This window comes from Antechinus flavipes, chromosome 1, assembly GCF_016432865.1.
Source record: "Antechinus flavipes isolate AdamAnt ecotype Samford, QLD, Australia chromosome 1, AdamAnt_v2, whole genome shotgun sequence".
In the NCBI taxonomy this organism is placed as follows: domain Eukaryota; kingdom Metazoa; phylum Chordata; class Mammalia; order Dasyuromorphia; family Dasyuridae; genus Antechinus; species Antechinus flavipes.
Genome location: NC_067398.1, coordinates 16,526,039 through 16,540,622, shown reverse-complemented (window position 1 = coordinate 16,540,622; position 14,584 = coordinate 16,526,039). Strand labels below are relative to the sequence as shown.

The following is a 14,584-nucleotide window of genomic DNA, read 5'->3' as shown; positions in this document are numbered from 1 at the left end:
ACTGAAGTTTATTAATTTGGCACATGCACAATCATTAACAATTCTATATTTGTCTTTTTCTTTTGTTCCTGTGCACATATCTGAATACTAATTTGAGAGAAATTTCAACAATACTTGGGTAGAAAAGAAAGATGGGATGAGATAAAAAAAATTTAATTTTAAACATGTCAAATCACTGATTCCAGAAATATAAAATAAAACTACTCAAACACTAGACAAATCTGATTATGTGCCCTATCATGGAAGGTTCTGTTGTTTTAAAATTTTTTAGTTTTATAGATTAATTGTAAATTCACACACCTTTAAAATATAATTGTAATACTGCCAGAATTATCCATTAGTGTACACAGCACTGCTAAGATCAAAGTATATAATTCCAGTCACTTTAACTATATCAGAAAGCTCTTTGAAGAAGTAGTCATGTAACTTACGGGATTGGCCGCAAGCTCTCATGCCTCTGCTGGAAAGATGGTGATGGAGTGACTGCTTCCAGAGCCGACTGATTTACTCTTGCAGCAATTTCCTGTATTAATTTTTAGAAAAAGATCTTTAGAAAAGTAAAGGAGTCAAAAGCCACAATACAATATTTTGAATTAACAAAGTTACACACAATCTGTTGTGATACAGGAAATACCTGCCACTCACTGCTAGAGGTCTAACTCAGACCTGTAGAATGGATCTCTTCCTGTGGGAGGATGATGATACAAGGAGACTGAGAGGCAGTTGTGTTATCTGACCTCTCTCCTCTTCCTTTTGCCTCCAATTTATCATGGAGGCAAACTTTCAAATTGAGAAGAGGACTAGTCAGAACAGACATTTAAGTCTCTCATCGAGTCTCCTGGCTCGGCCCTTTGATGTGTTGGCCCATTTAATTAGCCTGACTAAAAAAGTCTCACTGGGTTTCTTCTCCCTTTCCTTCCCTGTGGGTTACCGAAGGAACTCTGGGAGGATCCTACTCACCAACAGCTCTCGAACACTGCTGGTTCTTGTAATTTCACAGCTAGGAAGGGTTAAGTGTCTGAGGCCACATTTGAACTTGGGGTTCAGGGCTGGTGCTCTATCCACTGTGCCACCTAGCTTCCCCCAAAGCACTTCCAAGCTGTGTGACCCTAGGCAAGTCTCTTAATCCCAATTGCCTTAGGAGGCCCCACAACGCAACTGCCTCTCAGTCTCCTTGTATCATCATCATCCTCCTCTCACAGGAAGAGATCTATTCTACAGATGTGAATTAGACATCCAGCAGGCACTGGCAAGTGGCTCCCATATCATAACATCCTGCCAAGTCAGATTTTTTGAAATTGCAATAAAACATGAACTTATAGAATACCTCCAAACATTCCAGCTCTAACAGTGAGAGATCCTTTACTTTCTAAACATCAAGTCAGATGTCCTTCTTCAGTAATTAAGCTACTTAATTTTCACTAACATAAAATAACGATATTTTAAAACTTAGTTTAGGTACCAATTAAAAAAATTTTTTTTCATTTCCATATTAAATATAATAAAAGAGAAAAAAAAAAGAACATTTCCATGTACACAGCAGAACATAAAGACAGGATTCAAGATAAAATCATGGATTTCCATTTCAGACAGAATTTTTTAAATTACATAATCCTACACATGATTTTTCAAAACAACCCTACTTTTCTCTACTTTTTTTCCCTCCCTTCTTCCTCATCTCCCCCCTTCCCTAGAGAAGGAAACAAATACAAATACATACATATACATACCTACACACACATAAATGATATTACCCACTTTTTTGGATATGCTAAATATTGACATTTACAAGGTCTTTTCAGATGCCACATTAAATATCTACAAGCAGCTCATAGATGGCACGTCTTTCTTTTTCATGACATTTTACTCACTGAGTATTTACACATCGACTGAACATTAATTAGGTGCCAATTCCTATGCGAGGTACGATAATAACTGAAAAGCTAATTTTAAATAGAAAAGATCCATATACTAAAAAAACAAAACAAAACACCAACAGCCTATTAAGGAGCATTTTTTAAAGTAGTAGGTTGATTTTATTTACAAATGGCATAGCTCACAAGAAATGCACGTGCATTCTTCAAAATACAACTTTTAAAGATTTAGCTAACAGAGATTATTCTGCCACTGGATATTTTAGAGAGTACTTATAAATTTACCCAAGATATTAAAACATCAGATTTTCAAAAATATGGAGAAGTACCCCAATTTTAATTTATGAATATCTAAAACATATCCCTGATGTTTTCCCTTAGACATTAACATATCCTAATTTGTATTTTGACTTTATTTTTACTTTCAATAAAAAGGAAAAATTAGATTGACAGATTAAGCAATGGATTATCAATGGTTTTCTAGGGTTGCAACAATTATTACTTATTTACTGCTTATTTTTCATTACTCACCTTGGCCTTTCTACAAGATTTTTCCAATAGTATGTTCTGCTTTCACTCGAAATTCAGTTCCATAATTGAATATGAAATCTTTACCAAACTAGTTTCCATTCCAAATTCCCAGTTGCTGGCAAACATTAATCTCTATCGTCTTCCCAAATTGTCTACCCTAACCTGGTTTTAAGATTACATATAACTCATCCTTCTTTACCTGGTTCAATTAATACTCTGAATCTTTTCTTTGAAATGCTTCCCAGATTCCCTTTTGCCTTTTTATTCTAACAACTACCACTCTAGCTGGGCCAGCCCTGCACCTGACTCTCTTATCTGAATTTCTGTAACTGACTTTTCTTTCCCTGTTCTAATTCTTCTTGAGCATCAATATCAGGTTTAAAAAATGGGACTTGCAGAGAATTGATGATCCTGTGATTCAATCATTAGCCAGAATTCATTTATCATCTCTTGGTATACAGAGGATCAAGACCCATGCGAGAGGTGTAATGCTCTATGACCTTGCATGTATAGCCGGCTCTTAGTCTCCCTGTACTGTTTTCCTCACATCCAGTACTGAATCTTGGTCTCTAGCTATAAACTTATACTATGCTTTTATCTCTGTCCTCTTTGGTCTAAATTTCTTAACATCAAATTGTTTACCAGGTTTCAACAAATTGGTTTAGCATGATATTTCTGGACCGTACATATTTGTTTTTCTCTTATTTTCCCTCCCCAAAGGCAAGTGGGAGAGTAAGGGGAAACAATAGGGCAGAAAGAAGAGGGTCAGCAACGTATCTTTTTAAAAAGTGCAGACAAGAGAATGGAAGGACAGAAGGAAGCATAAACAGGACAGTTTGAAAGTTATGGGTTGAATTTATGTTTTTTAAAAAGAAAAATAAGTTGTATACATTAGAGATCAGTAGTTCAACATACAATTCTCTTTTTCCATCTTTGTTCTACTGTGTTTATGAAAATGATAATTGGACATTTAAAAAAGTCTGACATTTCTGGTCTCTGACCTTAGTTTAGCTGGAAGAAGCTGGTAGCAATAGACTTGCTTTTTCTGCATTACTTGACTCTGCATTACATCAAATCCGGATAAACCAACTCTAGTTCTTGATCTCATCAATTCATTGCTGCCCATCCAGTAGGGCCCATTTCTACTGTTCCTTAAAATCCTGCTTCGGTGATGGATATCTAAGGACTTCCTATTTCTTGCTATGGATAAGGGAGAGGTTGGATCTGGGATTTCACTGATGGAGGAATCATTTCTATTCATACAGATTGGTGGCTTCTCTATAATTTATGATCTTAGAGAGTTCCCTAAGGCTCTGGGAGACTGACTTAGCAGGTTCATAGTATGTATGAACTAGTATGTGTCAGAATCAAGATTTGAATTCAGATCTTTCTGGCTTTAAGGCCAGCTCTCTAGCTACTGTGCCAAGCTGTTTTTCTATTTATAAGGATTAAATTTAATTACTAGGATATCAAAGTACATTAAGAATAAATAATTATATAAATAATTATTTGTTGATATGAATTCTTCTTTGTCTCTTTTCTATAATGCCTAAAACAACATCAAGCATAAAACAGGTCCTCAATAAATCTTTGTTGGTTGATTTCAGTATTTTCCTATACCATGTTTAATGGGGTGGAAAAATAGGGAGTATAGATGTGATATATTGTACTTATAAAGGTGAAATAAAAAAATATTACCTCTGGATTTTCACTTAAATATATCTGTTTGGAGATGTTGTTTATTGTACAAATCCACTGAAAGAGAAAATAGAAAATAATTTCAGACTTTATATAAAAACTTCTCAAGAATAAAACAGTTGATATTTAGTTAACATGCAGTAAGTTATTTGTTCATTCTAATTCAGAGGAAATTTTCATTGAATTCATAAAGTCTATTAATTGGCTAAATTTTAATCAGTTGCCAAGTCTTCATGAATCCTAATTTCATGATATTTCTCCTATCAATCTCCTGAAATCTATTCATATGATCACTATTTAGTAGAATCCTTATTTCCTCTTGCCTGTATATTGATTATTATTGTTACATTTTATCTATACTAGGACTGGCGAATGTCTAGCCCATGGACCATATAAGGTACATGAAATCATTTGCTAAGTCAATCACAGATGATAATGATGTGAAAGCTAGGGACAACAACTTCCTATGGCTTGAGTTCTTTAAGCTGATAATTTTGTATGACCTGCAAATGATATTATTAATATCCAAAGGACCCTTGGCAGAAAAAAGGTCTCTCACCACACTTGTCTAGAGCTAAAATTTATTAGTGTAGCAAATTCCCAGTGTGAAAATATTCCCCCCAGAACAGATCAGCCTAATTCACTTATACTTCAATCTCAGAGAGCTGCTTGGGGTTGAGTTATTATGTGACTTGCCCAGTCATGAAGGTAGTATAGATGCCTCTGATGGACTTGAACTAATGTTTTCCTGACCATTCCCCCCACCGGGTACATTGTTACTCATTTTTTAGAAGTTTGGGGAAAAAATGTTTATTCTGTGTGGACTGTTATAAAAACCTGGGTCTTCTTGTTTCTTGCCTCTCCCAACTATTCTCCATGCATATGACAAAAAATACTTTCCTGGGCTCAAGTCTGACTAGTTTTCCGCTGTTCTCTCAAGGTTAAAATACAAATTCCTTGATTTAGTTGCAAAGTTCTCCATAATCTGTCTTCAAAACCTTCCTTTTTGGTCTTTCCATCTACTCTAGCCCTTTTCCAAAGACAGCATCTCATCTCTTGTCTCTTGTCCCAGCACAAAGCATATCCATGCCTGGGTGTCTTTCCTTTCACCATGTCTGCTTTGCACAATCCTCATTACTTTCTCCAAGGAAGCTTTCCTTGATCTCATCAACTATTTCATGTTCTTTCCCTCCTTAAACTACTTTGTGTTCATTTATCTGTGGACATATTACATCCTTGTCTCTGCCCCCCATTCTCCACCTTCAAATCCCCAGTAAAATATAAAAATTTAATTTTAAAGGCTGGAACTGTTTCAGCTGGTGGTATAATAAATAAGGACACTGGGCCTGGCCAGAACCAGGAAGATCTGAGTTCAAATTCAGCCTCAGATACTTACAAACTATTTGACATTGGAGAAAGTTACTTAATTGCTATATAACTCAGTTTCCCTATCTATGAAAATAGTGATAATAAAGCACCTATCTTCCAGGGATATTATAAGGCTCAAATGAAATAATATTTGTATTTATATTTTATTCTTTTCAAACTTTAAATGCTAGCTATTATTATTTTTATCTGTGTATTCACAATGCCTAGTAGTGTCATACACATCAGAAGTGCTTACTAAATATTTGTAGAACTGAATTAAGATAATCCTCTGAGCAGATCATAATATCCAAAATTTATTTCAAACAATGAACATGGAAACTTCTGGCAATGATACACATAGGATCAGAGTTAAATTAATAGCTGGAAAGATCCTTAGAGGTGACCTAGTCCAACCCCTCAATGTCACAGATAAGGAAAGCAGGGAAAGTGATTTGTCTAGGGCCACACAAAGGAGCAGAGGCAAGATTCTAATCCATGGCCTATGACCCCAATTCCTTCACTCTTTCCATAGTACCAGGCTGCTGCCAATGTCAATACAACATAAATCATGCATTCTTCTTTTGCCATTTTCCCCAGAAAAGCATTTAGGGTCAGATAGCCTGCATGAGTTTAATACAAATTTCCAAGAGTTCTTTGCTAATGAGAACCATTCTGTATAATAAACTATCAAATTTCTAAATCACCTCCTTCTGAAATGTACTTTCTTTTGACTTTATTCCTCTCATACTACTATGTGCTCTAATTAGTCTGGTGGTCCTTTTTACTCTTCTATGTCTGATATAGCTCAAATGGCGATGCTCTCTTATACTCCAGTTTTATTTCTAAATCCAACACAGGAAGGTAATATACTCGACAACTTCCCCAGGGAACAGAAAGCACTAATGATCTTGATTATTATCAACTTGTCTTTTTCTCAAGGGCAACATTCAAAATAAAATCTGGTTCCTTTCCAAAAGCTGTCCTGTAGGAACACTGCTACCGGGCAAGTGTGATAAACAAGATTTTAATAAGTTTTACTGTAATACTGACCAGGAAATTGTACTTGTTCAGAGAAACTTCCCCTCAAGGTTCCCCGCCCCCTCGATGTTGGCCTCCTCCGTATCCCACCCCCCATGTTAGTTCTTTGTAGATGCCTTACCTTCCATATCTGGTGTACTATAAGCAATAATGGAGCTAAAAATAAAAGGCTTGTAAGGAAGAATACGGATTCCCAAATCTTTGTTTTTCTGTCTTTCATTCCCCCTCCCAATGGTTTTGAAGTTTGAGCTGCTACAGGTCCTATCTGCTGTCACTATGTACTCAGTTGGCAGGTGGTGAGGGAAGGTATAAATCAGACTGACATTTCGTGATGTTGCCAGCCTGCCAACCCAGAACGCAATGGTCATAAGATCCCTTTTTCTTAAGCCGTCCAAACAGAAGCACACTGACAAAAAACATAAGCGTTCCTCTTAGGAAAAAATATTTTGGTCACAGTTCTCTTGAAAGATATTAACTAGATACAAGTTACCTCTTCATAGTCTTTTTTACTTTCTGCTTGCAAAATTGAAGACCTGAAAGGAGGAAAAAAAAATTTGAGCTTCAGTTTTTTTTTTTTTAAAGATACCTTTCAATAAGATCTGAAAGTATCTCATCTTCCTTAAATGTAAGTCAGACCCAATTAATCTATACTTCTTTACATGGAATTAGCCTTTAGTAACTTTGGAAAAATTAAAATCAGAAACAGATGCTGTTTTACCAGGATGTCAACTTTATATGCTGAATTTGGAGCTGCTACTAAGACAATAAGATAGCTTGGTAGGTGCAGTGTGGAGAGAGCAGGGCTTCATTGTCAGGAAGCCTTAGGTTCAAGTTTTGACTTTTACAAAATCTCTTAAGCTAAATGCACAGGAAACCTTCTAAACTCAAAGCTACATAACACCTTTTGATTGGCTTGATAAAGGGAGTTTCCCAATCAGGGCATTATGATCAGAACAAAACTACAAAAACCTACAAATAAGCCAAACACAAAATCTCAGACAGTTCATTTCAGTTTTCTGATTCTTAATGTTTACCTAATTAAATCTATCATTATTTTAGAAAGCCTACTTTAAATCATCCTTTTATATTTTATAACTTATATTATAATAAGCTTTAAAAAACTATTAATCAGTGATAAGGTTACTTTCTTTTTAAGAGAGCATCAAAAAAAGTTTGGGATATCAAATTTTCTCCTGAGAAAAAGTAAAAAAACCAATATTTCTAAGTTTCCATTACACCAGTAATTTTGAAATAGAAAATTTATAACAAATAGCCAGTGAAGGTAAAACTGAAATCACAAAATGTCAAAAACTGTTGTGTCCATTGTTACTTTGATCCTTTTAATGTAGGGAGAAAGGAACATGTAATACTGACTACAGAGAACGGTGACAACAAACTAAAGAATTTTAAAATTGTGAAGTGAGAGGAAAAATCATTCTCTCAAATCTCAACGACTTCCTAAAAATTAAGCAGAAAAAAGATACTACATTCAATATACCTCACAGTAGGAAAGGTTTAACTAAGAACTTCTGGAATAAGTACAAATAGTGCTCAGTGAAGATGTTCGTGCAATATTGAGAAAATTACCTTCATCAAAAGCTGAATAAAAAATTTATACACAAAACGGTTAACTTTTAACAGATTTAGAACTAAATCAATACACAACCATTTAGTAACTATTAAAGTTACTCTAAACTAAACTAACTCTAAAAGGCTAAGAAAGCAAAATTCCTGAAAAATAAAACCCAATTCAAACCACTATTTGTGTCTATGACATTGCTCTTACACCGAATGTATTTTATAAGAAATATAATTTCAAATGCTTTGGAATTTAAAAAAAATCACCAACCTTTCCATAATTTATTCTGACATTTAAATATATAAAGGGAAATAGTACTTACTTTTTGCCATCAAAGGATGTGATCTGGAAACAGTACCGTCTATCTTCACAGTCAACAGCCATTACGGAGCAGTTGTCTATGTCCATGGCAAGGCCTCCCGCGACATCTCCTCGGGCCTGATTCATCAGGTTTCCACCTTGAGTAAAGTAAAATTGTCTGTCCCAGGTAGAGGACACGAGGCCAGTCTTACTAATCAAAGAAAGCATATTCTCATTTAGTAGTGACATGTAATAGACCCTTCACAACTCTCAACAAATTAACAGAAAAATTAGATACAACTCAAATCAAGAATTCTAAAATTTTCCAAATAAGACAATATGTGGCAAAATGTTCTTTAAACTGAACTTGAGCATTGCAGTACATTCTAATTTAAATCAGTGATAAATAGAACTGATTACAAATGAGTTACAGGGCTCTTTTACTGCTTGTTGTATGTACTATTACAATCCCTGTATATCTTAATGCCATTTATTAAAGCCAGCTAGCAAGAAAAGATGCATTGAATCCTCAGATTTTCTCAGTCACAAAAAGATTAGAAATATCCACATATATCACACATATAATCCTTCTAAAACAATGTTTGGAAATCTAACAGTATGTGACATAAGATTATTTCAGTATGCAAAATAATATCAACATAAAACAGAATTCAGTTCTTTGTGCAAAAAGTCAAAATGGAGGCCCTGCTGCTTCAAGAGAATCCTTACTTTAAATTTTTTGATACAGAAGTTTTTACTGGGTTCAAACTGACAATAACACATCCATTATTACTGGAGAAAACTGTCCATTTAGATTCTGAAAGGCTTTTATATCAATGAAACACAAATATTTATCTACCAAAATAGCTCTGTTTATTTATTGTCCAGATCTGGAAATCACTGTAGGGAACTCCTAGTGAGGAAGCGCTTTTAATTAAAGAAAACCAACAAATATTCTAACCTACATTTAGAAGTCTCTAAAGTTTAAGGGACTTTGCCCAGAGTCACACTGCCAGGACAGGTCAGAAGCAGCACTTGTCCCCAGCTGCTTTCTAATTCTATGGCCAACTTCTCTTCATTCACTCAGTTTGTTTCCACTGGTATAGCTTTGGAAGCCAAAAACAAAGCACTACCAAGTTTTAGATCAATTTTATTTTTCAATGGAGATTGATTTTAAACAAAATACCTCCTTTAGTAATTCTAAATGACTTAATACCAGAGTAGAACATGACTTTGTAGCTCTAGTGCTCAGCCGTATCTAGTCCACAGGAAGCACTTCACAAATGTATGCTGGTAGAGATTGATTTGTGATTTCCTCTGTGAAAAATTTCTTTCAGAATATGGTTCAAGCTTCCATGTAAAATCCACATTTGGCAGATTTCATGGCATGTTATAAATGGAGTTAGGTGATACAATATAGAGATGATGGCGTTACAAAGTCTCAAAGTCAAATCCTGCTTCAGACACTCCCTATCAGTGTAGCTCTGGGCAAGGCACTCTGTCTCTCTTTGCCTCAGTTTCCTTATTTGTAAAAATGGAGAAAATAATAGCATGTATTTTCCAGATGTGTTGTGAGGACAAAAATGATAGTATTCATAAAGTACTTTGCAAAGTTTAAATTGCTATATAAATGCTGCTGTTATTATATTAATATTTATTAAAATCTTCACTTAAATTTCAATTTTATTTTTTCAGTCATAATAGTTCAGGAAGACAATCTATAAATAAGTGAAAAAAGTAAGCATAACAGTGAAATCACAGGTCCTTAAAGTAATCATATATTGATTTTCATTCCATTCTGCAGTACACACACATATTTATATCTATGAAATACCAAATTAACTGCATAATACCCATACGGTCCTCATTTATAAGATACTTCTTTGTAATGAACATAAAACTGGAGTCAAAAGAGATTTCTCTTACTTCCTAGCATTGAGATATCCAGCCTTGCGGGTTAAATTGCGATGAACAGGAAATTTGGTGATGTCAGGGTCAGGCAAATACAACGGGTCACTGGCTACTTCCAAATCCTCTATTGTCTGCTGCATGGTTTCTACTTCACAGTCCATTTCCCTGCGAACACTAGCACAGCATGTAGGTTATAAGTCCTGTTTCAATGGACAAGATCTTCACTAAGAACATTTCTATTTTTACCCAATAACTTTCTTGTAAGGGGAGCTGGGCCTCACATCTGGCCTCACACCCTCACAGCGAGTCTCCTCGGGACATTTATGTTGTGGGGTATGAGAGAGGTTCACTTTCCATGTGCAACGTTGTAGGGGACACAAAATCAAGGTTATTAAGGTAAGCCAAGTGTCAGACAAAACCAGGTAGGAAATGGCAAGAACATTTCAGGAATGTTTAGAATAAAGTAGTATTGCTAGGCCTCTGGCTAGCATCCTCTGCTGAGAGTTTTCAAGTGAATTAATTTATAACTGAAAACTTATTGTGTGAATACATTCATATGTAAAATTCAGCTTAGAATCTAAAAAGTAATAAAACTCATTACTTTGTTAAAAAATATGGAATTCAAATTTTATAATTTTTTAATGCTTTTCAGTCAAAATGGATGAAAGGGAAGTTTCATATGCCCTTCAAAACTAAACAAAAACCTCAAAGAAAAATACTTAAAATAAAAAAAAAAAAAAGGAAAAATTTTAAAATGATCACACCAAAGAAAATCATGGCAGTATGATAAAAAAAAAAAGTATTAGAGCTACAGAACCAAAATACCACAAGCCACATTGAAAAAAAATCACCCACCTTCAAGGTGACAGGACAAGTTTTTCATGAGCTTTTGTCTAAATACATCTCTTTGAAACTTCTACCTACTGTTCCTGATTGTCTTTTGGGGCCCCAAAAAATAAGAGACCCCTCATTTACCTCATACCCCTTTAGATACCTGAAGATGGCTATCACATATCCTCCCTGAGTCTATCTTTTTCAAACTAAACACTTCCAAATCCTTCTATAATATCCCTTGAAATGGACTCAAATCAACATGTGACATATTCAACAGAATCACAAACCATGAAGGGTAGTATGAAAATGTTCAAAATCACAAATAGTAAATCTGGAGCAACCGAAAGACAAATGTCATCCTGCTGTACAGATGTAAGCACATCTTCACAGAGGAGACAAGGGATTTTTAAGGGGAAATAGCACATGCTATCACTGCACTGGGGATGATTTTGCTTAATTGTTTTTGTTTGTTACCAAGAATGATTCAATGTGGAGGGAATGAAGATGTGGTTCCAGAACTGACTGCTACATAAACTAAAAATACTAAGTAAAAATAAATAAAATAAATAACATAAGTAATAAAATAAATAAATATTAGTAAAACTTTTTTTTTAAATGACAAGTGTCAAAAAAGTGACTTGAATCACTAAGATAATTGAGCCACTGTTAGTGATAGCTGAATGATCATAGGAAATAAGAACAAGTGTTTCTAGATATTCAAAAGAGGGAAGAAATCTATAAACCATGGGTCAAATGAGCTTGACTTCAATTTATAGGAAAATTCTAGAAAGGGTCACCGAACTACTTAAAAAAGGGAAGTGGTGATCACAATAAGCCAGTGCAGCTTCACCAAAAGCAGGTTGTTCCAGATTAACTTTATTTCCTTTCATAGGGTAACTGAAGAGATAATTGATGGGCAGCTGTAGACAGAGTATACCTTCATTTTAGTGAAGCATCTGATAAACTATCTCATATTATTTTTGTGGAAACAATGAAGATATGGTTTAGAAGATAGTGTGATGCAATAGAAGATGCATCGACCAACCTAAAACACTGGACTCAAAGATTAGTCATTAATGATTTGAAGTCAGCTTGGAGATCTCCACTGGGGGGACCGCATGGATCTGTGCTTGATGTACACGTTATACACTTATCAGCTTTACTGATGACATAAAGCTGGGAGCAGAAAGTCAGGATCCTGACAAATCTTTGAGGCAGAACTCTGAGCTAAACCTAAGAAGATGAAATTTCACAAAGAGAAATGCAAAGCCTTAAAAATCTGGATTAAAAAAAGCCAACTTCACAAAGACAAGCTTGGAAAAGGGATTGTTGGGGAGCATTTTGTCTGAAAAACAAAAACAAAACCCACAACATGCATGTGAGCTTGGGTTGCATTAAGAAAGGCCCAGCTCTGAGGAGTAAGAAAGTGAGAGAAAACGATGGGGATCTGACCTCATCAGAACAGATCTTGAGCAATGGGACAGGAAGATGGCTGGAAGGGACTGGGGAATGTTTGGACCTGAGAGTTGCATTCAAACATTGAAGAGGGTTTTTTTGAGAAAGAATGATTGGATTTGTTCTACTTTGGCCTTGGGGAAAATACCCAGAGCAAATTTAAATCCAGAAAAACTTCATTAATAATCTGAGTTATGTCAGGAGGTGATGGGTTTTCACTTCAAGCAGAGGCTGCATGTATCTGCCATGTACATTATAGTAAGGATTCTTCGGGGAATCCTTTGGCCTCAACAGCTGCTGAGATCATTTCCAAATCTGGAAAAATTCCGGGAGCAATGGAACAAATGGAGGACTACTTCCTAGTTACATTCAGAACATACAGTAAAAATAAATCAAGAATTCTTACATTAATTTACAGACTGGGATATGAATTGAAATGCCAATAGATTATGTCACAGAATTAGATAAACTGAATAACAAAATTCTTAAGGAAGTTTATAGATAAGAGCAACACAGATAATGATAAAGAGTGAAGGGAGATTGGCTATGCCAGATTTTAAAATGTCCTATTCAAGAAATAATAATAAAAAAACTCTAGTCATAGAGAGGGAAAATTCACACAAAAACAGAGAAAAGAGAACTTAGAAACAAAATTTAAAATGTAGAAAAACTGTATGGTGAAAACTGGTATTACTGCTCTAATACTCTAAACTTATAAAAAGATAAAATAAGTCACACAAAACTGGAGGAGAGAGAAAAGAAAATGCAATATTGGTGATTCTATGAGCTAACAGGTAGACTGATCTAAACTTCTGTATATCAATACAGAGATATACAACAAAAATCACAAGAATTAGTGTTGATAAAATAATTCTTTTACTATTATTTTATTCAAAATGTATTAAGGAATAAAAGGGCCAATTTACAGAAAAAACATCTATAATTGATCGACGATGGCAAAAATCTGCAAACAAAACTTCATGTAAAATTGAGGAATCGTTAGCTGAATAAATTATGTGACTGAAAATTATGGCACCATAAACAAAAAACCTGTACCATGAGGAAATATGAAAAGTGTCATATGAAGTGATGCAAACCAAAATGACAAAAGAGTATTCTTACTTGCAGCTATATGAAAATCAAAACTAAATCAAAGCCAACAGAACTTCAGAAAGAGCTGGGAAAAGGCAAAATTGTTAGTTTCCTACTTTTAAGTGGTTCTACTTTGTTAAATGGTACAGTGAACTTTGGGAATCCTCTGTAATATGTTTTTCTTATTTATTTACTTTGGCGTGGTGGTGGAAGAGAATAAGCATTGATCTGAGAGTAAGGAGAGAGCCCTAGGAGCAAATCCTGCCTGTCACTGACATACTGCATGAACGTATCAAGTCCCAACCTCTTTGATCCTGTTTTCTTATAGTATAAAACCTCCTTCAAAGGTTGTGTGAGACAAAATGTTATTTTCAGGTCATACCAAAAAAAAAATTCCCATGATAAAAATAGGATGTTTTCATTGAGATTAAGCAAATGGTAATTATAATAGGAAAATACTTACTTCTGTACACTTGTTCCAATATTTGCTAAAAATTCTTCTAGCTGTTCATTGAGATTTTCAGAACCCATCTTAAAGAAACTTATCTAGGAGGGAAAAAACCAACTTTTCATTTAAATGTAACCTCTAAGATACCATTATATATTATATCAGAAAAAGATAGATACAAATTCCATTTTAAGAAAATTAACATATTTATATATGTTATATAAGTATATATATGTTATATAAGTATACACACACACACACACACACACACACACACACACACACACACACTTTGATTTCCATGAAATTTTCATTACCTACAGCCTTAATTCTTATTTTGTTCTTCCTATTGCTATCTTTTGGTTATTTCAATGCTTCTACTTTTATCAAAAAGTGGTCAAAAGAAAAACAAAACTCAAAATTGTCCTGCTATTGTTTAATAGTGATAGATAATAA

At 34.6% G+C, this 14,584-nt stretch overlaps 1 protein-coding gene across 1 annotated transcript in view; it reads right to left on the bottom strand.

Moving 5' to 3' along the window:
• Positions 1–14,584, bottom strand: part of APPL1 (adaptor protein, phosphotyrosine interacting with PH domain and leucine zipper 1) — a 47,330-nt gene that overhangs the window by 13,349 nt on the left and 19,397 nt on the right. The window contains exons 9-14 of the mRNA XM_051979464.1: positions 14,144–14,226; positions 10,315–10,473; positions 8,411–8,599; positions 7,000–7,042; positions 4,104–4,160; positions 432–523 (exon numbers count right to left, since the gene is read on the bottom strand). Of these exons, the coding sequence (XP_051835424.1) occupies positions 432–523; positions 4,104–4,160; positions 7,000–7,042; positions 8,411–8,599; positions 10,315–10,473; positions 14,144–14,226 (623 nt within the window). The remainder of the gene's footprint in view (positions 1–431; positions 524–4,103; positions 4,161–6,999; positions 7,043–8,410; positions 8,600–10,314; positions 10,474–14,143; positions 14,227–14,584) is intronic.